This window comes from Oryctolagus cuniculus, chromosome 12 (genome assembly GCF_051225735.1).
Source record: "Oryctolagus cuniculus isolate XC-2025 breed Fujian yellow rabbit chromosome 12, ASM5122573v1, whole genome shotgun sequence".
NCBI lineage: Eukaryota > Metazoa > Chordata > Mammalia > Lagomorpha > Leporidae > Oryctolagus > Oryctolagus cuniculus.
Window position 1 is genome coordinate 65,012,757 of NC_142878.1, and position 25,391 is coordinate 65,038,147.

General features: G+C 50.5%; 1 protein-coding gene across 2 annotated transcripts in view; it reads left to right on the forward strand.

Annotated features, from left to right (window-relative positions):
* Positions 1 to 25,391, forward strand: part of MAPKBP1 (mitogen-activated protein kinase binding protein 1) — a 51,823-nt gene that overhangs the window by 14,887 nt on the left and 11,545 nt on the right. The window contains exons 3-11 of one of the 2 annotated variants that reach the window (XM_017348118.4): positions 10,599 to 10,690; positions 20,010 to 20,072; positions 20,473 to 20,530; positions 22,326 to 22,496; positions 22,867 to 23,004; positions 23,231 to 23,413; positions 23,636 to 23,653; positions 23,991 to 24,151; positions 24,861 to 25,050. In XM_017348118.4, coding sequence (XP_017203607.3) covers positions 10,599 to 10,690; positions 20,010 to 20,072; positions 20,473 to 20,530; positions 22,326 to 22,496; positions 22,867 to 23,004; positions 23,231 to 23,413; positions 23,636 to 23,653; positions 23,991 to 24,151; positions 24,861 to 25,050 — 1,074 coding nt within the window. The remainder of the gene's footprint in view (positions 1 to 10,598; positions 10,691 to 20,009; positions 20,073 to 20,472; positions 20,531 to 22,325; positions 22,497 to 22,866; positions 23,005 to 23,230; positions 23,414 to 23,635; positions 23,654 to 23,990; positions 24,152 to 24,860; positions 25,051 to 25,391) is intronic. The other variant, XM_017348119.4, reaches the window with a different exon arrangement.

The following is a 25,391-nucleotide window of genomic DNA, read 5'->3' on the forward strand; positions in this document are numbered from 1 at the left end:
GGTTGGGGATGGACAGCATCTACCAATAAGGAGACTGATTAGAAAACTATTGTTGGGGCCGGCTTGCAACGGTGGTATCCCATATAGATGCCAATTCAGGTCCAGGCTGCTCCACTTCCAATTCAGCTCCCTGCTAGTGGCTTGGGAAAAGCAGTGGAAGATGGCTCAAGTACTGGGGCCACTGCCACGTCCATAGGAGAACTGGATGAAGCTCCTGGTTTCAGCCTGGCCCAGCCCTAGCCATTGTGGCCCTATAGGAAGTGAACCAAAAGGTGGAAGAGCTCTGTGTGTCTCTCCTTTTATCTCTGCCCATTGTTAAATCCAGGAATGTGGTGCTGAAGGCCTGAACTGGGGTATTGGGATTGAGAGTGGAAGGAAATTGAGCATTTTATAGAGAATAATGAGTTGAAGAAATCTGTGTTTCCATGAGAGTCTTATGGCACAAGTTGGCCTGATTGTAGGGGCACTGAGAGCCTCTCCACTGTCCCTTTTGTTCCAGGACACACATTCACTCTGTGTACTTAGTCCAGATAAGGGATAGCTAGTATTCTATGTGGTTACAAAATTGTAGACTAAGAGATTAAGAAAACAGTAAAGTTGTGGATGTGGAGGAATTGGGCCCTTTTGGTGATCAAACTCTTAGCTCATAAAGCTGTTTGTGGTTTTGATCTTGCTGTAGAGAGAACTGAATTCTCCATGCCCCTCTACTCCCCACCAAACATCACCCACCCTATTCTGTTTGTTAAATTGAAGTATCACCTATCCTACCTTTCTTTAACTGTGGGAGAGGAAGGGAGGGTAGAATTGCCTGCTCTTCTAGGAATGTGCTCTTAAATCTGCTCTCTGAACTTCAACACGTGCTGATGACTGTGCTCTGAGCCCTTTACCTGGAGTTCCTCATTCCCTCCCCTTTCTAGTCTCATGGCCTTCCTTTCCCCACTTGGCTTACGAAATCAGATTCTCTTGCTTCTGACACTGCATTGCCAGTTGCCTTGGAAGCAGGTGTCAGCTGTGCTGTTGACTGTAAGCTGCAGCACAGCCTGGACACGGGTGAGTGCATGAGATACTCTGGCATTAGGAACACCCTCCCTTCCCTTTTCTCTGCAACGGTCTCAGTGAACAGAGGTCAGTGCCCATTTTAGAGACCTGTTTCAGCTACTGATAAGCTTTGGTGTTTTTTTGTTTTTGTTTTTTTAAGAAAACATTAAAGCTAGTATGAGAGGTCCCTATTCTCCTCCTACTTCATCCTGTTGCCCTCTGCATTCTGTCTTGGTTCTCAGACCTGTCCCTGACACCTGCACAAAGGTATGGTGACTTCCCTATGTGCCCTTCTAGAAACTGTAACATTCTGGTGGTGTTGGAGAACCTAAACTCCCTGTATCCTTCATCTGTAAAATGGAGATGACAGTAGTCATTCATAAGGTTGAGTGAGATAATCTGCATGAAGTGCTTATAACACTTACAAGCCAGGTTTAAGGCTGCCACAAAACACACCAAAGGGTTTATTGGGGGAAACCCAACCAACTGGAGGGAAGGGGTGAAGGAGAAGGAGGGAGGAGAGTATAAGAGAGAGATAGAGACAGAGGTCAGGAGAAAGAGAAAAAGAAGGAGGAAGGGGGGAGGGGAGAGGGAGGGTGGGAGGAAGAGAGAAAGAGAGGAAAGACACCTGTTGAGGAACAGGTCCTTTTAAAACTTTGCAGGAGGGGGAGGAAGGGCAGGCAGCGAATCCCATTAGGATGAGGGTAGAGCTTGACACTGGTGGTTGGGCCATGTGGCCACCTAGCTTCCAGCAATGACAACGGAGGTTAGAAACCTAGGGTGGTGTCAGGGTATAGACTGCGCCATAGATAAGACTGTGCCATTTTGCTAACACCAGGAGCCAGGAGCTTCTTCCAGGTTTACCTGGGTGCAGGGGCCCAAGGATTTGGGCCATCTTCCACTGCTTTCCCAGGCCATAGCAGAGAGCTGGATCAGAAGTGGAGCAGCTGAGACTCGAACTGGTGTCCATATGGGATGCTGGCACTGCAGGCGGCGGCTTTGTCTGCTACACCAAAGCACCAGCCCCTAGAACAGTTCCTGCACAGAGTTTTACATTCAGTAAAGGGGAGCTGTGAGAGCTGCAGTTCGTCTCTGCACAAGCTCCTTCTCACCCTGGGTATTCTTGTAAGAATACTTGGAACATTGTTTCCTCTTAGTCCCAGGAGAGGCTAAGGTTTAGCAATAAAAGGGCAAAAGTGCTTTAGTTTACTAGTTCCCAGCCAGATGATCATTAGAACTACCTGAAGAACTTTTAATATGCAGATTCTTAAGCCCTGCTCTGTATCTGTTGATTCAGAATCTCAAAGGAGTCTGGGGAAAGGTTTGGGATGGGGACTACTATCTGAAAAAAATCTGAAATCCTTTGCATAATTCTGTTGATCAGCCAGGTTTAGAGTCTGTGTTCTACTTTCCTTGTCTCCAAGGGCTTATGGCTAGAGGATCTCTAAGGTCACCTCATCCCAAGCAGTGGCAGATTTACGTCCTTAGAAGCTGAGGCTATTTTAATCCCAGCACAGGAGAATTGACTCAACTCTCACTAATTCTAAACTGTTAAGCAGGAGATCCTGGATTTTCTGTCATATTGGTGTTGCTTCTGGGAATCTTTGTGGTATGGATAGTAGCAGTGTACATCGGCCACATTGGGGAGAGACCAAGAGCCGAGAGACAGGGTCTGCTTTCATCTTGGAGTGGCCAGTGCAGCCCCACCTACCTCTGCTCAGGTGGCACATGGGACTCTGAAGGAGCAGAAGTGAATGAGCGTGGCCTGATAACACACTGCTCCTTCCTCCCAGGTCCAGTCACTGGGTCCCTGCCCAGCTGCCTGATCCTCTGCACAAAGGCTGCTGGCCTTGGGGCTCCTCTGTGGGTTTTGCGTAAGTGGCAATTTTCAGAATCTGATGGAGAATCTGCTTTGTGAGATTAGAGAGAAGTGTGTGGGCAAGAGACAAACATAGTTATTCTTAACCTGCAGGAAGGGAGGGTAAAGCAGAGAGTGCTCTGCCTTGGACAGGTCTCTGACATGCTTGTTTATAGAAACAGCAAGCCAGTGGTTTGGCTGGAATGTATCTTACGACTCAGAGATGGAGGAGTGGGGGAAGATAGTAGAAAAAAGAAGCTCGTGGCAACAAAACGTGGCAACAAAAACAGAGATCCGTTTTCTCCCAGTTGCTGGGGTTTCCTTACCAGTTTGAGGTCAGCCAAATCCTAGGTGACCCTGGCCTTTTGTGACTGTGACCTCTTAGTTCTCTGTCTCCAGGGACCAACCACTCCCATGCCATTACAGACTCCCTGTACACTCAGGGAGAGCAAATCCTAACAACTTCTACTATGGGCCCAAGCCAGAGATCCTTGCCCAGCAGTACCTTGGTCTTGGCTCTATAGATGGGCTCTTTCGTTGACTGGTGCCTCCCTCTAGCTTGTGGACTTATCAGGAACATGAGCTTGAGAAAGAGAGACTGTTTGGGACCCTGTGCTGTGCATGTTGCAGATGTATGTTGCAGATGGCTCTGGACTCTGAAGAGCCCTTTTCTTGCCTCCCTCACTTCTTACAGTACTTACATCAGTTGTTCCTCCCTTCTGGGAATTCTTCCCTTCACTGACTTCCTGGTTCTCCTCCCTTTCTAACTGGCACCTCATCTTCTCTGTTCTCTGTGAGTAGGTATTCCCCAAGGTTTCTTCTCTCTCTCTGCCTTTGCCTCCCCTGCCTGTGTATGTCTTAACATACCTCATCACCAAAACATAGCTTTGGTCATGTCCTCAGCTTGAAATCCTGCCGTGACTTCCCAGAACCTGCCATTATGCCACTTAATTTGGCATTCAAGTCCCTTCGTGGTCCGGCTGCATTCTCCCTCCCCTGACCTAATACAGGTACTCCTCTGGACAATCTTTGCTTTTGCCATTGCTCCCCTGTGCTGCAGTTTTCTGGTACCAAACTTTTGCTCACGCAGCTTCTTCTACTGAGAATTCCTTTTTTCTGTATTTCCACCTGTTGGAATCCTTGTACATGTTGAGGCCCCAGTGCGCTTCACCATCTCACCTTCTAAGAAAGCTTTCTGAGTCCCTTTCCCTGGCCAATTTCAGAACTCATCTCTTTCTCTTTGAGCACTTTATAGATTTTTTTATGACCCTTGTTGCATACTATTGTTTGTTATAAATCTTTTATCTTCTGTGATGGATTTTGAGGATAGAGAATAGTTTGCTCATCCTTTACCCTAGGATCCTGGATGCATCCCAGTGGCTTTCAAACATTTTTGAGGGGCCGGTGCTGTGGCGTAGCAGGTAAAGCTGCCGCCTACAGTGCTGGCATTCCATATGGGTGCCGGTTCGAGACCCCACTACTCCACTTCTAATCCCGCTCTCTGCTATGGCCTGAGAAAGCAGTGGAATATGGCCCAAGCCGTTGGGCCCCTGCACCCACGTGGGAGACCTGGAAGAAGCTCCTGGCTCCTGGCTTCAGATCGGTGCAGCTCCGGCCATTGCAGCCTTCTGGGGAGTGAACCAACAGATGGAGGACCTCTCTCTCGTTCTCTCACTCTCTCTCCCTTTCCTTCTCTCTCTCTGTAACTGTGACTTTCAAGTAAAATAAATAAATCTTAAAAAAAAATTTTTTTTGAGAACAACCTACATTAAGAAATGCATTTTACATTGTGCCTGAGGACACACACATACCCTTGAACCCAACATTTCACCTTCAGTGCCTGGTCTTACTACATGCCATGTGATTCATTTTTTATTCTACTTATTCATTACCAAGTAAATAGATGTCAGGTTTCATTAATGGGTTGTAATCAGCAGGTTGGAAAATACTCTTCTTTCTAGTATGAATGAGTAGTTCCGTCTCGCGCCTCTGTACCACCTGTTTTTTCCATCTACTTTAATGAGAGCCAGAAGAGCACTTAAACACATGGCTTTATTCTTTCCTTCTCTCTTGGGACCAGGCCATTATGAGGTTACCCTTTATCTTATTAAAGTGGGGGATGATTTTGCCTGCTTCCTTTCCCTCAGGAGAATGTAATCTTGCCTGCCTAGTTCATCGTGGAGTGGTGGGTATTCAAGCCTTCCCTCAGTACACCTGTGGTAATCCTGCCCTCCTGCAGCCTCGCTTCAGGGGAAAGGCAACACCTCTTTTCCGTTAGTGTAGGTTCTCCTGTAGCCCAGTAGTCTTCACCTGCCAAAGCGAAGCAGGGTCACAGCCTGGATATTTTCCTGCTGCTCTGCTGCATTCGGGGTATGAAGGAGATGCGGCGTACAAAATGAGTACTCTTCGTTCTGTGTTTTCACATGCATATAAAGCGCTGTCCCTAGAGCTGTGGGTATGTCAGGGTGACGGATGCCTGGAGCAGTTGTGTCCCAAACTGCACTGCCTGGGCTGCTATGTCTTTTGGACCATGTTTCAGTACTGTTTAGGTCTTAAGGGTTTGGAGCTGAAGTTCTTACCAAACCTTAAGACCACATCCCAGATGTTGAGCACAGCTGTTTCTTAGAGGGCCTCTTCCCTGCCTCCATTTCCTCAAATGATGCTTGAGGCCAGAATTCTCACAGCAATGGGCTCCCTTCTTTATATGGAAAGACGCTGCAGTATTGAGGAGAGACTTGGTCCTTGTGTCTCAGGATGTGGTCTAAGAACATCTGGGGTCCCCAGAACCTTTTTAGGGGTTCCAGGACATTCTCCCTTTCCCCACTGTATATCCAAATGAGGCTAGATTTTCTTATTTTACTGAAGCTAGAATAACATCACAGCAGATTGAATGCAGGTGCAGATAGGACACTCTAGGTCGTCTGTTAAGCCAGACATGAAAAAGATTTGGGAGAAAAAACAAAACAGTGCCGGGGCCGGTGCTGTGACGTAGTGGGTAAAGGCGCTGCCTGCAGTGCAGGTATCCCATATGGGTGCTGGTTTGAGTCCCAGCTGCTCCACTTCTGATCCAGCTGTCTTGTGGCCTGGGAAAGCAGTAGAAGATGGCCCAAGTCCTCGGGTCCCTGCACCCACGTGGGAGACCCGGAAGAAGCTCCTGGCTCTTGGCTTTGGATTGGCGCAGCTCTGGCCATTGTGACCATCTGGGGAGTGAACCAACGGAAGGAAGACCTTTCTCTCTGTCTCTTCCTCTCACTATCTGTAACTCTACCTCTCAAATAAATAAATAAAATCTTTTTTTAAAAAAAGCCTTGTTTAAAAAAAAACAGTGCCACTCTTCCTACTAATTTGTTTGAAAATCATTACCTTCAATAAAAATATTATTGTGTAGTGGGTTTGTTACTGATATTTTAAAATAAATTAATAAATACTTAACATATTTTCCATTGTAATTTTAAGTATAATAATTATGGGTGGGTGTAACTTGCATAAATAAAAGCTCTTTAAGGTCCTTGATAATTCCTATTTCACTCTCCCTTTCAAATAAATAAATTAAAAAAAAAAAAAGCAACAAAGAGGGGCTGGCTCTGTGGCGCTGTAGGTTAATCCACCTCCTGTGGCACCAGCATTCCATATGGGTGCTGGTTCCAGTCCTGGCTGCCCCTCTTCCAAACCAGCTCTCTGCTGTGGCCTGGGAAAGCAGTAGAAGATGGCCCAAGTCCTTGGGCCCCTACACCCACACAGGAGACCGGGGAGAAGCACCTGGCTCCTGGCTTCAGATCGGCGCAGCTCCGGCCGTTGCGACCATTTGGGGAGTGAACCAACGGAAGGAAGACTTTTCTCTCTGTCTCTCTCACTGTCTGTAACGCTACCTCTCAAATAAATAAAATCTTTAAGAAAAAAACAAACAAACAAACAAAAAACAAAGAACGTGACCTGCCATAGAGGGAAAGGCCCAGAGAATCAGGGAGGAAGCGGGACACTTGGCAGTTGGAGTCTTGATCTCATTCAGAGGTCAGAGTGACTGGAGCTGAGTGGTGCACCACTAAAGGTTTACAGTCTCTGAGGCGGGAGGAAGAGCTGTGGTTTGTAGACCTGTGCTCCTTCCTGTGGTTGTAAGTTGTCTCATGTGGTGATTTCCAGGCTGCCTATGTGCTATTCCTGACACACGGACCAGTCGAGCACAGTCGGCGTCCCGAGCTGGTGTTGAGCCAGCAGTAGCACACTGCTGATGAAACCTGGGCACGGTTAGCCTGTCTGTGTTTGCAGGGGCCTCCAGAATTGTCTTCATTTTCTAGGGCAGGTGGAAGCTTTGCCATGTTTTTGGAAAGAGAGGGGAGGGAGGGAAGGTTAGCAGAGGGAGAAAGTCCATTGTGTTGCAGCTCTGCAAAATAAGCCTGGATGCTGGAGGCCTCACAGGATCTCTGAACTCTCAAATCCTTTGAAAGTGGAGCTGTGCCCTGAACCTCCCTGCAAACAGGAAACTGGTTTGAGTTAAGAACATAAAATAAAAACCAGCTGATGCCCCTGAATGTTTTCCGTGCTCCTCCCCCTCCACAGAGCCGAAGGAAACTGCTTTTTTCCCCTTGGATGGCGGCTTAGAAAGCCAGAAAAGGCCAAAACCCATAAATCCTTTGAAAATAAGCCAAGCTTTGAGCCCAGGCAAACTCCTGGCTGTGGGTTTTCCTAGTCCAGAAGTGTGCTCCACTGCGCAGAGCCTTAGGAGGAGAGTGACTGAGGAACAGAGATGCCAGTGAGCAGAGCCAGTGTGGGTTTCCCAAACTGGAGCTCCTAGCCCATGGGTAGGTCAAGGATTTGATAAAGTGGGCCATGTCCTGAGCTGTTTGTTTTTAAATAAAATGACTTATACTAGAGTATGTCACATGCAATGAAGTATTGTTTTGCAAAACTTTTCTCTCAGTTTTATGCACATACATACGTTTTTGTATGTATGCATTGGGTGGTGATACAAAATGTGTTTCTTACTATGGGTCGTGGTCAAAAGAGTGAGAAACACTGGACTTTAGTGTCTGAGTAACCCATGTCTCCCTCCTGCCTTAAATTGCCATTGAAAAGTCCAAGTTAGAGTCGGCGCCGTGGCTCAATAGGCTAATCCTCCACCTTGCGGCACCAGCACACCGGGTTCTAGTCCCGGTCGGGGCGCCGGATTCTGTCCCGGTTGCCCCTCTTCCAGGCCAGCTCTCTGCTATGGCCAGGGAGTGCAGTGGAGGATGGCCCAGGTGCTTGGGCCCTGCACCCCATGGGAGACCAGGAAAAGCTCCTGGATCCTGGCTCCTGCCATTGGATCAGCGCGGTGCGCCGGCTGCAGCGGCGGCCATTGGAGGGTGAACCAACGGCAAAGGAAGACCTTTCTCTCTGTCTCTCTCTCTCACTGTCCACTCTGCCTGTCAAAAAAAAAAAAAAAAAAAAAAAAAAAAAAAAAAAAAGTCCAAGTTAGTTGCAGAATCAGTTCTCTGTGGAACTGGATCATCTGCCCACAAAACACCTACTACCCACATTCCTGGCAGAGGGAAGGGCAGCTGAGACCCAACACACTTGGTTTGATTCTTCGGGAGCAACACTGAAGCATGAGAAGGGAAGAGGCGGGAGCAAATGTGATTCCAAAGAATTTGCCTTCAGATTGGTTTGCAGAGAACAGGAGTTGAGCAGCATTTTAGCACACTACACTTGGTTTTGTGACATCTTCCATCCGTGGGGTAAATGCTGTCCTTGGGTTTCTACGCCTCTTCTCTGCACCAGGTAGTAGATGCAGCAGGAATGTCCTGACTGCTCTTCCCTCTGGGATAGCTACAGGCACAGTGTTTGGAGGAGGGCATAGTGACCTGAATTGAGGATCCCCTGGACTTCTGCAGGATGATCTTGGGGTCTTCAGTCAGTGTCATAATGACTGGGTATGAAGGAGGCGTAAGTTGAGGCAAACCATCAAAAATGTATAAAGCAGGCTGAAGTTAGTGTACTCACTGATAGGCTTAGCATCTCAGACTCAAGGGTGCTGACAGGTGGCTGTGGATTGGTGCTCAGTAGCTGTATCACTTCTACCAGTGAGCAGACACGTGTTGGGAGTCCTGGTCTGCATCCCAAGAAGGAAAGAAGCCTCTTGGGGACCTAAGTGTAACATCCTAGGAGACTCACTTTTTTTTTTTTTTTTGGACAGGCAGAGTGGACAATGAGAGAGAGAGAGAGAGAGAGAAAGGTCTTCCTTTTCCGTTGGTTCACCCCACAATGGCCACTGTGGCCAGTGCGCAGCAGCCGGCGCACTGCGCTGATCCAAAGCCAGGAACCAGGAGCTTCTCCTGGTCTCCCATGCGGGTGCAGGGCCCAAGGACTTGGGCCATCCTCCATTGCACTCCCGGGCCACAGCAGAGAGTTGGACAGGAAGGGGAGCGACCGGGATTAGAATCTGGGGTGCCGGCGCCACAGGCGGAGGATTAGCCTAGTGAGCCACGGCGCCGGCCGAGACTCACTTTTGTCTGACATTTCTTTCCAACCTGAACTAAAATGGTCCTCAGAGATGAGAATTTAAACCGGCCCTCTAGGAGCATCTCCAGTTCTCCCAGTGGGATGGTGAGAAAGGAGAGATCCTAAAGCTATCCCAATTTGTTCTGCACCTCCCCTCTCTATAGAATCTGGCCTGGACTAGGAGTAGACCACCATGCCACAAGAATGATCACCTCTTGAGTGTCTCTGGTTCATCTCACCCTCCTAAGGCACCCAAGATTCTCCTCAGAGTCAGAGTCTTCTTGGCAGAGTACAGTGTAGCCGGAGTTCACTGCCATTCTGCGTTTAGAAGCATCTCCCTCAGAGCCAAGGAGTGCACACAGTTCTTGACCTGGAGTGACCACCAGGATGGCGTGGAGCAGAGGTGACAAGCCAGAGGTTATAGGGGAGTGACTCTCATATGGCATCATCTAGCAGAAAGATTAGGGCCTGATTTGAGGTTAGTCCTTTTGAGTCCCGGGGACAACTGACAACATGGGGTAATAACACTGCTGATGATGAAAGAGGTGGATGCCTCCTGTGGCCGTGTCCTCTAGCTCTTTACACAAGTTTCCCTTTCGTCTCCGTGGGAGTTGTGACTTAATAATAGTACTTAGAGTACTCTGCACATCTGTACTTTGCAAAACACAGCATCAAGCCGTGTTTTTGCCTCCTAGGCTTGTAATCTGTATAAACTGGCACATATTTGGGAGGTGGAGTCCTCTGGTGGAGGGAAGAGCATGATGGAATGCAAAGGTCAGGGATATTATGAGTCACTAATTGATACCTAACATTCTTTAGGCTCCGATAGATCAGACTGGCTTTTCCTTCATGCCTGCCACTGCAGGAAGATCAGTGACTTCCCCTAAGTCTCTCAGACCCAAAAGTCCAGCCGAGGACCCAAGGCCTTGCTGGATTAGGAGAATGCTTGTTCCTCTGTAGCATGGTCTGTGCTTGAAACAATTGATTTTCTTTCCCATGGTTCTGGCTCACTGAGCCCTGATAAATGCAAATGATGCACACTGTCTTTTTCCCATGGGATTGAGGGCCTGTGTCCATAACCAAGGCTGCAAAAGTCATGACCCCATGCTCCTGAAGACAGGGGCATCAGGAAAGCAGCACTGTAGGGTGAGGCAGGGGCCTTCAGCACCTCCTTTCCACACCAGCTCTGTCTATAACATGTTACTTCTCTGTCTTGCTCTAACAGGTGACCTTGGAGAAGGTGCTGGGAATAACCGTGTCTGGAGGCAGAGGACTTGCCTGTGACCCCCGATCAGGTTTAGTTGCCTATCCTGCTGGGTAAGTGCCGTGGAAGAGACCTTAGTGCCTGGGAGTTTATAGCCATGCTGGGTCATTGAGGTGGGTGGGTGGTTTTTGGCTTATCTTCTGGGAGAGGTATCTGGGTTGACGTGGTGCCAATGTCTTGAAGGAGATGTGGGGGCCAGGTAAAAACTCACTGTTGGGCATTGCCCTGGTTGCCTTTTGGCCACCTTTCTTTATGTACAGATTGTTACTTTCTTTTTCGGAAGTTCCCAGCACCTTCTGTCATGACTATCTTCTAACTTTTAAAAACATCTGTATTGAGGTATGATACCATACACTTTAAAAATATCCAAATCAGTGTTTTTTAGTATATCCACTAAGTGGTGCACCTATCACCACAATCAATTTTAGAACATCTTCAGCACCCAAAACCAAATTCCATACCCATCAGTTGCCACTTTCCAGCTCCCTCTGGCTCTCAAGCCCCCATCCCTGGGTGGCCACTAACCTACTTTCTGTCTTCATAAATTGACCTGTTCACCTACTCCATGTAAATGGAATTACACAATGTTTGGTCTCTGGTGAGTGGCTTAGCATAATGATTTCCAAGTTCCTCTGTATTGTAGCATGTGCCAGTGCTTTTCTTTTTTATGGCTGGATAATATTTTATGTTGTATGGTGTATGGATGCATTGTGTTTTATCTGTCAGTTGGTGGGCATTTGAGTTGTTTGCACTGTCTAGCTATTTTAGAATAATGCTGCAGCAAATGTTCACCTGCTGTAGTCACTGTGAGAGATGCCAGTGCCATGGAAGAGAAGCAGGAGCCTGGGACTGGCAGTGGTCTTTCTCTTGCTGTGTCTTCACTCCCCTGCTCCTCACCCACAGTTTCTGAGGCCTCTGCAGTGGTGTGGGGGCCTCTCTTGCCTCTGTTGCTTGTTGACAGGCCCAGGAAGACAAAAATGAGAAGGGTGGTTTCTCTATCTTTCTACCCGACCATCCACTTGGGGAATGCCTGGTTCCCTGTATGGTTACCATAGCAACTTTGATAGTTTTTGTCCACAGATACATGATTGCTCAGCTTTGTCCTCCCATCAGAAAAGCAGCAGTCAGCAGGTGCTTCTGCACCAGGCCCTTTGGAAGCCCTTTCCACAGATCCTTTAATACTCAGAGCTAGCCTCTGGAGTTGGTACTGTCACCACCATATTTTATTTATTTTTTAAAGATTTATTTATTTGAAAGACAGAGTTACAGATAGAGGTAGAGACAGAGAGAGGTCTTCCATCCACTGGTTCACTCCCCAGATGGCCACAATGGCCGGAGCTGCACCAGTCTGAAGCCAGGATCCAGGAGCTTCTTCCAGGTCTCCCACGTAGGTGCAGGGGCCCAAGGATTTGGGCCATCTTCTACTGTTATCCCAGGCCGTAGCAGAGAGCTGGATCGGAAGAGGGGCAGCTGGGACTAAAACCAGCACCCCATATGGGATGCCAGCGCTTCAGGCCAGGGCTTTAACCCGCTGTGCCACAGCGCCGGCCCACCTCCATATTTTAGGGGAGGAACTGAGCTACAGCAAGATTGAGCAGTATGCTCGAGGACATATAGCTAGGACTGCACTGGATTCCAGTCCACGGAGTCAGACCACAGAGCCCTTAAGATGGCCTGGGGTAGGAGAAGACAAGGTTCTCTGCTTCTTTTTAAAAACTGCTTTCTCGCTAAGCTATTGGCTTGCCATTCGAATGAGAATAGCCCAGTTTGGGGGTAACTCAGTCTGTGCCAGGGAGCCTTCTCCCCTGGGTCCGGGGGTTGGTGTCTCTCCTGAATGGCCTTGCAGGGTTTATTGTCTATGGGAGGTGCTGTGGGAGCTGCACTGAAGCCGGCTGAGGCCAAGGCCTTGTGCAGCCCGCCTCAGGGGAATTCCACTGCCTCCTGTCTCAGCCTGGGAAAGCCAGGTTCCTTCTTGTTGGAGGTGGGGCCGGATTTGGGCCTTGATGTAGGATAGGCAAGAGAGGCTGGGATGCTGAGCCCTGTGTCCCTGCCCTGGGGAGGGTGGAACCCTCCCTGTCTCTCCACCCTTTCCCACCTCCACCCCACACTTCAGGCCTGGTGCCGTTTAGGGTGTGTGCTTGTGTTGATGGGTAGGTCCCAGCCCAGCACGAGTGCCCAGAGTCATCGTCCTTCCAGGTGCTGGGTGGAGGCTTTCCTGCTAGAACCTCTAGTTGGTTTCCTGAGGGTGCTTGCCTTGGACTGGCCTTGGGCAGGGCCCCTGATCTGACCTTTTGATTTCTTAGAATTTCAAGTTTTTTCTTTGCAGATGGCTTCCCTCTGGGTCTTTTGGTTTTCTTCTGTGCTGGAGCCCCCTAATATCCTTTTGGGTGTCTGGAGGCCACCAAAGTCTGTCTGAACCCAAATAAGCTCTTCCCCTCCCTCCTCTTGCTGTCTGGAATCCTAACACCACTCCCAACCCCCGGCTCTCTAGTTCCCACTGCGCTATTGCTGTAGGAGCCAGCTCAGGTAGCCTAGAAACAAGAAGAGAAACAAAACTCAGAAAATTCTCCCAGAGGCCTAGAGGCAAGTATCAAACCAAAACAAAGTTTTCTGAAAGGAAATGAAACAGCACAGGGAAGGGGGTGGCAGTATGGGTCAGGAAGAGGTGGTTGGCTAAGAGTGAGGAGTCTCTGGGCAGAGGTCCTTCTGTTTTACTGGTTCCTGCCTCTTTTCCAGAGTCTCTCCTCTCATCTGTACACTGTAAGCCCCCTGCTCTGGGGAGCCTACAGTGTGAGCATGCCAGGCTGATCCCCAGGCAGCCTCTCTGAGGGACTTTGTGTGAACAACCTAACTGGCGTTGAGCCCCTTCCCTGGCTGGATTCACAGCCCCTGTTGTCAGCCAGTCCTGAAAGTGGGTTCCTCTAGACTCCCACTGCTGGAGTGGCCTGGGTGAGTGCTATGCACGGAGCAGTTCCTTGCTCACTGAAGTGGGATGTGTCCCAGCAAGCTGATGGGATCTGCTCAGGAGCTAAGAGGAGACTTCTTGGTTGCCTTAAGTGTGAGGTGGAAAGGGAAGCCTGGTTCTGAGAAGGCCCTCATCTGCTCAGCCCATGCTGGAATTTTTGTTGAGATCAAAGGCTTCAAAGGACTGGGAAGGACAGGAAGGTCCTCCTGACCTGTGTTCTAGTGACATTTGAGATGAAAGAACACAAAGCTACCTTCTTACTCTCTATTTGAGAGGCAGAGTTACAAAGAGAGACAGAGAGAGAGGGGTCTTCTATCCACTGGTTTACTCCCCAAATAGCTGCAACAGCCAGACCTGTGCTGATCTGGAGCCAGGAGCTTCTTCCAGGTCTCCTACACAGGTACAGGGGCCCAAGCACTTGGGCCATCCTCCACTGCTTTCCCAGGCCATAAGCACAGAACTGGATTGGAAGTAGAGCAGCCGGGACTTGAACCGGTGCACATATGGGATGCTGGCGCCACAGGCGGAGGCTTAGCCCACTACACCACAGAACCCCTGCCCCTGCTGCCCTTCTTATTCTCTGAGGCAAACCCTGTATGCTGTGTGGTGGTTGCCAGCTAGTGTGTGGGATAGTGGAGAAATGAGTGGCCTGAGGGAAGGGGATGCTCGGACTTGGTGCCCTGATGGAATCATACCCAGGGGTGCACACAAGCGTCAGTGCCCTCACTGCCTTTTCCCCTGGTTTTCCTGCATATCTCACTCCTGCAACCAGGGCCCCTTGGTCCTTCCCAGTGTGCTTGTCAATATATTCATTCATTACCTCAGCAGTTATTTGTTGAAAATCTGCCCTGGTGAGACACTGGGATACAGCAGTGAATATGACAGCCAGGGTGCCGGCTTTTGTGGGCTTGGGCTCAGGAAGGGCCAGCAGACAATGTAGCTTGAGCAGGGTAATGCTAGAGGGGAGTAGTATTACAAAACGCCTCACAGGGGGTGGAAAGGACAGTTAGAGAATGACTGGGTCAGCAGTGAGGTTACTGATTGGGTGCTTAGGGCTCAGAGAGAGGGAACATTTGAGCTGAATGACAGGCAGTAGGGATCAGCCTGTGGTGATTTGACACCAGAGTTCTATGTGGAGGAAATGTGAGGTGCAAAGGAAAGGAGGAATCAATGTCACTTGTTTGAGAAGTTAGCCAGCAGCCGTGAGGGTACACCAGAACGCGGGACCTTACACGTTATGGTTTATTTGAGAAGGAGAGAGTATTCCCATCTACTGGTTCACCCTGCACCCCACACCCTCCACAACTGAGAGAGAGAGAGAGAGAGAGAGAGAGAGAGAGAGAGAGAGAGAGAGAGAAACTCTCCCTCTAGTGGTTCACTCCCCAGCTGTTTGCAATAGCTGAGGCAGGGCCAGTACTGAAGTAATGAGCCTGAAACTCAATCCAGTTCTCCTATTTGGGTGGGAAGAGACACTATCATTTTTACTTGGCTTCTAAGTCTTGTAGCTCACAAAGATTCACCTCTTATCTGAGAAAGGCACATGTTTAGAGTCCTCTGGGTATGAAGAGACTGTCTACCAGTGGCCATGTGATTCACTTGGTCTTAGGCACCAGTCTTATGCTTTTGACCAGGGGCTTTTAGTATTCCAGGAACAGAGATGCCAGTAGATCTCAGGGCCTCGCCCAAGCAAAAGGCATTGGATTCTAGGTATTTAAAGAGAGCTACAATCAAGGATGCCCTAGGAAACATCCTAGACACAGTGTCTTTTAGAGTAATTAAAGCTGTAAGATTTCCCGCTTTGGAAGTGAAACTGGAAAACTAGTTTGCAGTTCTGCACCTGGGTGAAAACCCTAACAAGTCAGTAGTCTCCAGCCAGTCCTGCATGGGGTACATAGTGGGGCTTCCCTGTTGTAACTGCTGCCCCCCAGGTAACCTTCCTTGTTGTTGGTGCACTAGGATCCACATCAAGAAGATGGCTGCGTTACCTTCACACATTATCATCTTCAGTTCACACAGTTCTGTGAAGCAGATACTATTTCTATTTTATACATGAGAGAACTGAGGTTCGGAGAAGTGAAGGCATTTGGCCAAGATCTCATGAGATATTAGCAGACATATCTGTCTGGCTCCAGTGTTGCTGGTCTTTCTACCACTGTACTGCCCTTGAGCGTTCATGCATCCTAAATACTTAAGGTTTGGGAGAGTAATGGGCTTGCCCCTAAGGCCCTAGCTCAGAGGTCTTCTACCCAGCAGCCAGGGCTTTGAGATCTTGCAGTTGGTGACTTAAAGATTAGTCACTCATTCACAAATACTTGTTGAGTGCCTATCTTCTAGGCCTTGGGGACAACAAAGAGACAAAAATACCATCTTCACAGAGCTTGCAATTTTGTTGTGAAGATAGACCCTCTGCCTCCCCAAAAGTAAATTGAAGGGAGTATTATAAGTTGGTGTGTACTTTGGAAAAAGTCAGGAATGTGGGACTCTAGGGTTGTCGTGATGAATGGAGCTAGAGGGGGACATGTGAGTAGGACTTGTAGAGTCCTCTATGTGCTCTGAGAGTTACCCTCTGTATTTACCGGGTCTGAAAGAGGACATTTTGAGGCACAGTGTCTAGTTGAATCTTGCATGTCCTGCTCGCTTGTCTGCCATTCCATTCATAGTGCATCCAGGGCTCTTTTGGCTGTGCCTTCTGAAGGATGGAGGATGGTAGGAGGTGGGTCCTCTCAGGATGGTGGGCTGTCTGTGATGGCAGAAGGCCTGCACCTACCAGGGAAGGGGGATGCCCAGACTTTGACCCTTCCTGGGCAGCAGGCCCAGCTCCACAGTGTGATGCTGACGGGCAAGCCCAGCGTGACTAAGCCTCACCTTGTGCCTGTGCGATGAGCCATCACTCTGCACCCTCCAGTTGTGAGTTTGGGATTCAACCTGTGGGGCAAGCCGAGCCCTGCCTCTGTCATTGGGAGGATTTCAGTCAGCACTACTATGAAGGCCTGACCTACCGGGTAGGTTTAAGGGACAGGAGGTTTAAGGGACAGAAGGTGGACGGCTGCCCTCTTCTCCCTAGCTAACTAGAGAGCTTGTTCAGACTTTACAGGAAAGAACAAGGAGGTTCTTCACTGCTTTATATTTTTTTAAAGACTTATTTTATTTATTTGAAAGGCAGAGTGATAGAGAAAGGAGACACAGAAAGAGAATGATAGCTCCTATCCTCTGTTTCACTTTCCAATTGGATGCAGTGGTCAGGCCTAAGCTAGGAGCCAGGAATTCCATCCAGGTCTCTCACATAGGTGGTAGGGGCCCAAGAGCTTGAGTCATCATACTCTGCTTCCCATTGTCATTAGCAGGAAGCTGGATCAAAAGCACGGAGCAGCCAGGACTCAGCCTTGGCTCCGATGTTGGATGTGGATGTTGCAGATGGTGACTCGACCTGCTGTACCATAGCATCTGCCCCTTCACTATTTTGCAGACAAGCCAGGCACATAGGGAGCCTTGGATGTTCGGCTGTCACTCAGCGTTTACATTACTGCCCCATGAGTAGAGCTTTGACCACACATTGGTCTCTCTGTGTTGGATGGTTTCCAGATCTGAGTAATTAGGAGGAAAAATTTTCAGTTTAAGGACTTATCTCTGTGTTTTCCTCCCTTGCCTAACTGCTGTGCCCCACCGAGGGTTTCTCAGGCATTGAGGGTGTTAGAAAAAGGATTGCCTCATCTGCCGGTGGCCTTAATCACCTTTCTGTCCACGTTGGGTATTTACACACGCACACACACACACACACACAGAGCGAGGGAAAGAGCTCTCTTCCTTCCATTGTAGAGTTGAATTTAGAAAGAGGAAACAGAGATGTGAATCTAAGACTCAGGACTGAGGAGTGGTGACTTGGAAAGTGTTGTGAGCAGCCTGGGCAGCACCTTGGAGAATGCTTAGGTTGATTGGTTTAAGGCAAATCCCGTAAGCTTACCATGGAGCCCTCAGCGGGCACTTGTTCTGGATTTGGAATGTCCTTTGCTGTGTTATGCATCAAGTCAAATCAGTTAGGTTGACTCTCAGCCCAAGCCCTTTGTCATAGTCCATCTGTTACAGGCAGAAAGCTAGGGAACTCCAAATCAGGTAGGCTGGAAGCATTTGCTGGAGAGGTGAGCTGGTAGAGGGCCCCTCAGCAGGTGAGAGCTCGCTGGGCTCCAGATTTGTGATGGCAGCAGGCCTGTGGGTATTATTTTTCACTGAATAAAGTATGTAAATGTCTACATCTAGGGACTTTGACCTGTAGCTGATCTGATTTTCATGTGCCTTTTCAGGAGCAGTGGGCCACAGAGTTCTCAGTCCATCTTGTTTTTGTCATATTTTATTTTAAAGATTTATTTATTTATTTGAAAGAGTTACACAGAGAGAGGAGGAGAGGCAGAGAGAGAGAGGGAGGGAGAGAGGGAGGGAGGGGTCTTCCATCTGCTGATTCACTCCCCAATTGGCCACAACATCTGGAGATGAGCTGATCTGAAGCCAGAAGCCAGGAGCTTCTTCCAAGTCTCCCATGCAGGTACAGGGGCCCAAGGACTTGGGCCATCCTCTACTGCTTTCCCAGGCCATAGCAGAGAGCTGGATCAGAAGTGGAGCAGCCGGGACTGGAACCGGCACCCATATGGGATGTCAGCACTGCAGGCAGTGGCTTTACCCACTATGCCACAGCGCCAGCCCCATATCATATTTTTTTCTTTCTTTCTTTCTTTTTTTTATTTTTTGACAGGCAGAGTGGACAGTGAGAGAGAGAGACAGAGAGAAAGGTCTTCCTTTGCCGTTGGTTCACCCTCCAATGGCCGCCGTGGCACCGCGCTGATCCGATGGCAGGAGCCAGGAGCCAGGTGCTTTTCCTGGTCTCCCATGGGGTGCAGGGCCCAAGCACCTGGGCCATCCTCCACTGCACTCCCTGGCCACAGCAGAGAGCTGGCCTGGAAGAGGGGCAACTGGGACAGAATCCAGCACCCCAACCGGGACTAGAACCTGGTGTGCCGGCGCCGCTAGGCGGAGAATTAGCCTAGTGAGCTGCGGCGCCGGTCCCCCATATCATATTTTTTTAAGACCCTCTTGATTGTGGAATTCTAGAAGAGGAAGCAAGAGAGTGGAAATTGGCATAAAAAGGAAAGGAGAAAGGGATAAGGAAAAGGGAACGAGGAAAGCATAGGAGCTGGGGAGAGAAGAAAGAAAACAGGGAGGAAGGGATTGTGGGCCTCAAGCATGCCAAGTCTGTTGGGCAGTATGGCAGTTCTGGGCTGTCGGGTCACAGCTAAGGTCCCAGTGTCCCCGGGCAAGATTACCTGGGGAATTTACATTTTGAAGTGATTGCCTGAGCCTCAGATGCCAAACACCCACTAGTAACTTATTACACTTGCCCTCCTTCAAGTTTCCAGGCAGCGGTGGGGTTCAGACAGAGGGCTAAGGCAAGTACCTACTACAGAAGGTTAGGTTGGGGTGGGGTCCTGTCTGTTCCCACTGCTCTCCTGGTTCATTCCTGTCAGCCAGTTCTGGTGCTAATAAAGAAGTGAGGCTGAGGGGCAACAGGCCAGGGCCTGCTGACAGCCAGGGAGCCTACTGAGAACGCTGCCTGGCTCTTGGCCTGCGGCATCTTGCCTCTGACTCTTCCCACCCAGCTTTCCTCTCTGGAGCTACGTGTAGAAAGTCAGTCTGGACCCGATTCCATCCAGCACCCTGGCTGGAGGACTCACCCACACCCTTCTTTGCCAGGCAAGTGGGACCTCTGATAGTCTCCTTCTGTGCCAGGAGAGCTCCTCTCAGGCTCACTGTGGCTAGGGTTTCTCAGGGCTGAGACCGGCAGCTGCATGACCCTCCCAGCTCCCAGGCCTGCTCCCCTAACCCTGTGTCTCACTGAGCCTCCTTGCAGTTCTGGACTCTTCCTGGTCTCCCGCTGCCTTCCTCAGCCAACAGGTAGAGGGTGTGAGTGCTGGCCCTACCACATACACACATGGGTGCACACATGAGCAGTCTCACCCCTCCTTGGAGCACAAATGCTTGACACACATGTGGCCCCAAGCCTGCTACTGGCCTGTATCCTTGAGGTCTACTTTGCCTGAATCACGATTATTCTCCTCTCCTGTACCCTCTTCGGGTGTGTGCAAGAGGTGTGGGAAGGCCTGTGTCCCTGTGCCCTTTGTGGGTGTGACTAGAGATGGGGCTGGTACTGAGGCACCTGGTGGGATAGGCTTCCAAGGACCCCTTTTGCCCTTCTGGGTCTGCAGAGAGATGGGGGTGGGGGTGCCAGGAGAAAGCAATGGAATCCCTCTGACCTTAATTGACCTTCCTGTCTGCTGGGTGACTGGAAGTCCCAGGTGACCAAGGGATCCTAAGGGAGCCAGGGTGTGCTGCTAAGCCTGTTGTCTCACTTCCTTCCCAAGGTGTGTGGTCGTGCTGTTCAATCCCCGCAAACACAAGCAGCACCACATCCTCAACAGTTCCAGGTAAGTGGGCTTGGCCCTCAGAGAGCACCTCTTCCTCCTGGGGTGTGAGCAGGGCACTGTTTGGGCAGCGGTGCCGAATGTCTGGCCCATGTGCTCTAGAAAGGCTGCAGAATTATGTGGCCTGGCCCTGCCAAGGCAACCACAGGTGGGACTGGAAACTCAATCAATCTGTGGCAGGCTGGTTTTTAAGTTGATAATTTTGTATGGCCTCTGAATGATGTTATAAATATGTCCCATGGCAGAAAAAGGCTCACCACTCCCTTGATGAGGCCTCAGGGCCAGATCAGGAAGTGCCACGTGTGCCATTGGTGTTGGCTGGTCTTGCCTTTGGAAAGTCAGTGAGGGGCCAGGCTTGGGTCAGCCACCCAGTGCCCCTCTGAGCCTGCCCCATCTCTTGCAGGAAAACCATCACTGCTCTTGCCTTCTCCCCTGATGGCAAATACCTGGTCACTGGAGAGGTGAGTAGGGAAGGGGAGCAACAGTGCTGTGCGGAACAGTGGCAGCCTGGCTTTGGCACAGGCTGCAGTCCAGGCCTAATCAGGGCCACTGTCACTTTCCCTTCCTGAACAGATGCGAAATCCTGGTTTTTGCTGTCCCTTAAAACAGTTTTCTTTTTTTTTTTCCCCCTTTTTAAAAAAGATTTATTTTATTTATTAGAAAGAGTTACAGAGCAAGGTAGGGACAGGGAGAAGGGGGGTCCTCCATCCACTGGTTCACTCCACAAATACTGTAATGGCCACAGCTGAGCCGATCCGAAGCCAGGAGCCAGGAGCTTCTTCCGGGTCTCCCATGTGGGTGCCGGGGCCCAAGTGCTTAGGCCATCCTCCACTGCTTTCCCAAGCACTTTTTTTTTTTTTTTGACAGGCAGAGTGGACAGTGAGAGAGAGAGAGACAGAGAGAAAGGTCTTCCTTTGCCGTTGGTTCACCCTCCAATGGCCGCCGCGGCCGGCGCGCTGCAGCCGGTGCACTGCGCTGATCCGAAGGCAGGAGCCAGGTGCTTCTCCTGGTCTCCCATGGGGTGCAGGGCCCAAGTACTTGGGCCATCCTTCACTGCACTCCCTGGCCACAGCAGAGAGCCGGCCTGGAAGAGGGGCAACCGGGACAGAATCCGGCACCCCAACCGGTACTAGAACCCGGTGTGCCGGCGCCGCTAGGCGGAGGATTAGCCAAGTGATCCGCGGCGCCGGCCTTTCCCAAGCACATTAGCAGGGAGTTGGATTGGAAATGGAGCATCTGGGACTTGAACCAGCGCCTATATAGGATGCCAGTGCTTCAAGCTGGGGCTTTAACCTACTGCTCTACAGTGCTGGCTCCATCTTAAAAGTTTTTTTTTTTTTTTTCCAAGATTTATTTATTTATTTGAAAGTCAGAGTTACACAGAGAGAGAAGGAAAGGCAGAGAGAGAGAGATCTTCCATCTGATGTTTCGCTCCCCAATTGGCCACAACGGCTAGAGCCGAGCTAATATGAAGCTGGGAACCAGGAGCTTCTTCTGGGTCTCCCAGGCAGGTGCAGGAACCCAAGAACTTGGGCTATTTTCTACTGTTTTCCCAGGCCATAACAGAGAGCTGGATTAGAAATGGAGCAGCTGGGACTCGAGCCAGTGCCCATATGAGATGCCGGCACTGCAGGCACTGACTTTACCCTCTAGGCCACAGCGCAGGGCCCTAAAACAGTTCTTAAGCTCAGGGTGCATCTGAGTCACTTGGAAGGCTTGTTAAACTGCCTCCCCCAACCCTGAGTTCTTGTAAGTCTCCCACGGGCCCCCAGATTTGCATTTCTGTCAAGTTCCCAGGTAATGCTGATGGTTAGGGTAGCAATTGAAAAACCACTGCCTTACAGTATTCCTTGTCCCTGGAGGCCACCTGCTGGGCACATGAGGAACACCTCTGCCCTCTTAGTCTCTTCCAGGGAGACAGTAGGGGGAGAAAGAACGGTAGGGATTCTCAACCCTGGCTGCCCATCAGAATCATCTCAGAAGCTTTAAACATATCCTGAGGTGAAGAGCCTCACCCCAGGATTCTGATTGTAATCTGGGGCCGCTTTCTACCTAGTGGTGATTGCTGTCCTCAGCTGTTTGTTCTGTTCTCTGCATACCTTTGCCTGTGCAGCACCCTACTCCTTACTTCTCGCAGGGCTCAGTAGAGAGCCGGTGCCCAGCAGCTGAGGAGGTGGGGCCCTCGCCCCTCGCCCCGGAAGGGTAAGGCAGGCTGCATTTCCCTGGTCCTCACGTCTAGTTCTTGCTTTCCTTCAGAGTGGGCACATGCCCGCCGTGCGTGTTTGGGACGTGGCTGAGCACAGCCAGGTGGCAGAGCTGCAGGAGCATAAGTATGGGGTGGCTTGTGTGGCCTTCTCCCCTAGCGCCAAGTACATTGTCTCTGTGGGCTACCAGCACGACATGATCGTCAACGTTTGGGCCTGGAAGGTGAGTGGGCTGGGTGGGAAGGCCTGGGGCCTCACGGGCTTCCTGTTGTCAGCTGGGACTCAGGAGGCTGCCAGTCTGAGCTGCTTCCCTCAGTCTCATTCTATAAAACTACTTGAAGCAGAAAAGAGCAGCTGCCTAGCCAAGCCTGTTGCTGGCAAGGGCTAGCTCTATGCCTTCAGGTGCCGCCAGAGGAAATGAATCTTTCTCAACTTCTCTCAAAGAAGTCTCCCCCACCTCTCTTTGTCTGACCAGTAAATCCTGGAAAGAAACCGATTCTCAAGCACAGATTCTTCCTAACCCTCCTCCATTCTCTGAGCCCCTTTTCATCTTAGCCCCAGAGCCTTGATTGTTTCTTTGCCATTCTCTCCAGAAAAACATTGTGGTGGCTTCTAACAAGGTGTCCAGTCGGGTGACAGCAGTGTCCTTCTCTGAAGATTGCAGCTACTTTGTCACTGCAGGCAACCGGCACATCAAATTCTGGTACCTTGATGACAGCAAGACCTCAAAGGTGAGGTACTGAGGCTCAAAGTAGCCACCAGAGCCAGGTCCCCGGAGACGGCTCCTCTTGGGCCTCTTCTCGCTTAGCAGGCATGCAGGAATTTCAGATGAGCCCGATTCTTTCGAGGCTGCAGAGTGTTCTCAGGAGCAGGGCAGGGGGGCCAGGGAGGCTTACTGCCCTCCCCTCCTCCTCTCTTCGGCCTTGTTCTGTGGAAAACAGTGGTTTGTCTCCACAGGTGAATGCCACTGTGCCCCTGCTGGGCCGCTCAGGGCTGCTGGGGGAGCTCCGGAACAACCTGTTCACCGACGTGGCCTGTGGCCGAGGGAAGAAGGCGGACAGCACCTTCTGCATCACTTCCTCGGGGCTGCTGTGCGAGTTCAGTGACCGGAGGCTTTTGGACAAGTGGGTGGAGCTGAGAGTAAGTACCTCGCTCTCAGCAGGTAGGGATTTCCCAGTCTCAGCTCCGGGGAGAGCTGGGGCTGGGGTCTCCAGGCCATGCGTGCAGGAGGGGGCTCTAGGAGAAAGAAGCTTGGGGGGAACTCGCGCTCAGCCCAGCTGTCACCCCTGGTGATTGGTGTAACTGCCTCCTCTCTGCTCTCTCCCTCTCTGTCTCTTTTCCCTGCTTTCCTCTTCTGCTCAGAACACAGACAGCTTCACAGTAAGTGCTGCCTGCACCTTCCTCTCTTTCTCATGCTCCTGCTTTCTCTTTGCGGGGCTTTTCCTCCTCCATCCTTTTTGCTGATGCCTAAGAAGGGCCCCTGATTCCCATCCCCCAACTGCACAGCACTGCGGCCCACCGGCCACCTGCTGCTGGAGGGAGGGCATCTCTAGATGACAATGCAGGGCTCAGAGCAGAGCAGCTGGGCTGATTTCCCCTCAGCCCTGCCTTAGCCGCTCTTTCCTCTTGGCCGCCGACTGTTGGTGGGGGGCTGGGGAGGAGAGAGAAGCCTGAGTGGGCCGGTGGCCCCTGCTGAGCTCAGCTGCTCTGCCCACAGACCACAGTGGCCCACTGTATCTCTGTGAGCCAAGACTACATCTTCTGTGGCTGTGCTGATGGCACCGTGCGCCTCTTCAACCCCTCAAACCTGCACTTCCTCAGCACCCTACCCCGGCCACATGCCCTGGGGACAGACATTGCCAGCGTCACTGAGGCCAGGTGAGCTATGGGGGCCCCTGTCTCCATTCACAGCCTTGCCTAGTGCCCAGCCTCCTTGGCAGCGCTTCACCAGAAACACCTCTGTAGGCAAACACGTATACTTAGTGCAACCAAGGAGACTGCATATGGTGGAGGACCCGGGAATGTCAGGAAGTAGGTGTCCAGAGGGACTTAGTGGGTTTTGGGCTTGCAGGAGATGATGTTAGGAGTGCTTCAAAGGATTGAAGTTGTGTTCTGGTTGGATGCTGTCAGGAAGTAGACACACTTCCCCAGTTGGGTATCTTGATAGAGCCTGCCTAAGAAGTGGGAGGAAGGCTGTCATGCTGTAAAGAAACAGCCATCAGTCGTGTTAGATGAGGAAGGGTGATGTTCGGTCATTTTTGTGGTTTGTGTGGGGATCTGGTTTCATCTGTGTGCAGACATACTTGCAGAACAGTCTTGTTTTTGTTTTGCCCATGCTGACTGCAGAATTACCTTGTCTGCTGCTGCTGTTCTGTGGGTGTTTGCATTCATCACAAGAACACTTGGCCCCCATGGCCAGTGTTTGGCCAGCTCCCTGCTCCTGGAAGTTGAAATCCTTTTTCAGGCATCTACTTCCAAAGCTACAGCTCTAGTCAGGGCTCCCCACACCCTGCTCATCGCTTTGTGGGTTGGTTTCTCTCTTCATTCCCTTGGGTCTCACCAGTTTGCCCTGTCTTTTCCCCCACAGTCGCCTCTTCTCTGGAGTGGCCAATGCCAGGTATCCAGACACCATTGCCTTGACCTTTGATCCTACAAATCAGTGGCTGTCTTGTGTGTACAACGACCACAGCATTTATGTTTGGGATGTGAGGGACCCCAAGAAAGTGGGCAAGGTGTACTCAGCCCTGTATCACTCCTCCTGCGTGTGGAGTGTGGAGGTACGTGGGCTGGGCTGGCGGGCCGGGTGGAGATTGATCAGTTCTGCTGGGATAACTGTTGTGATGGCAGGAAGTGGGGATCCCAGGTGTCACTTTATGTTCCTGCTATCTCTCACTTTGGCAACATCTCTGTGATGGGTCCTGCGGATTGAGTATGAATTTTAGTGCTGCTGCATCTCCGGCATTTTCCAGTGTTCCCTGTCTTTAGTTTTGCCTTCTCTGGGCTTGGTGATCTTGCACAAGTCATTGAACTTGACTGAGCCTCAGTTCCTTCAGCTGTAAAATGATGATCTGATTCACCTAACTGTTCTAAGAATAAAGTAAAATAAAGAAAGTGGGAG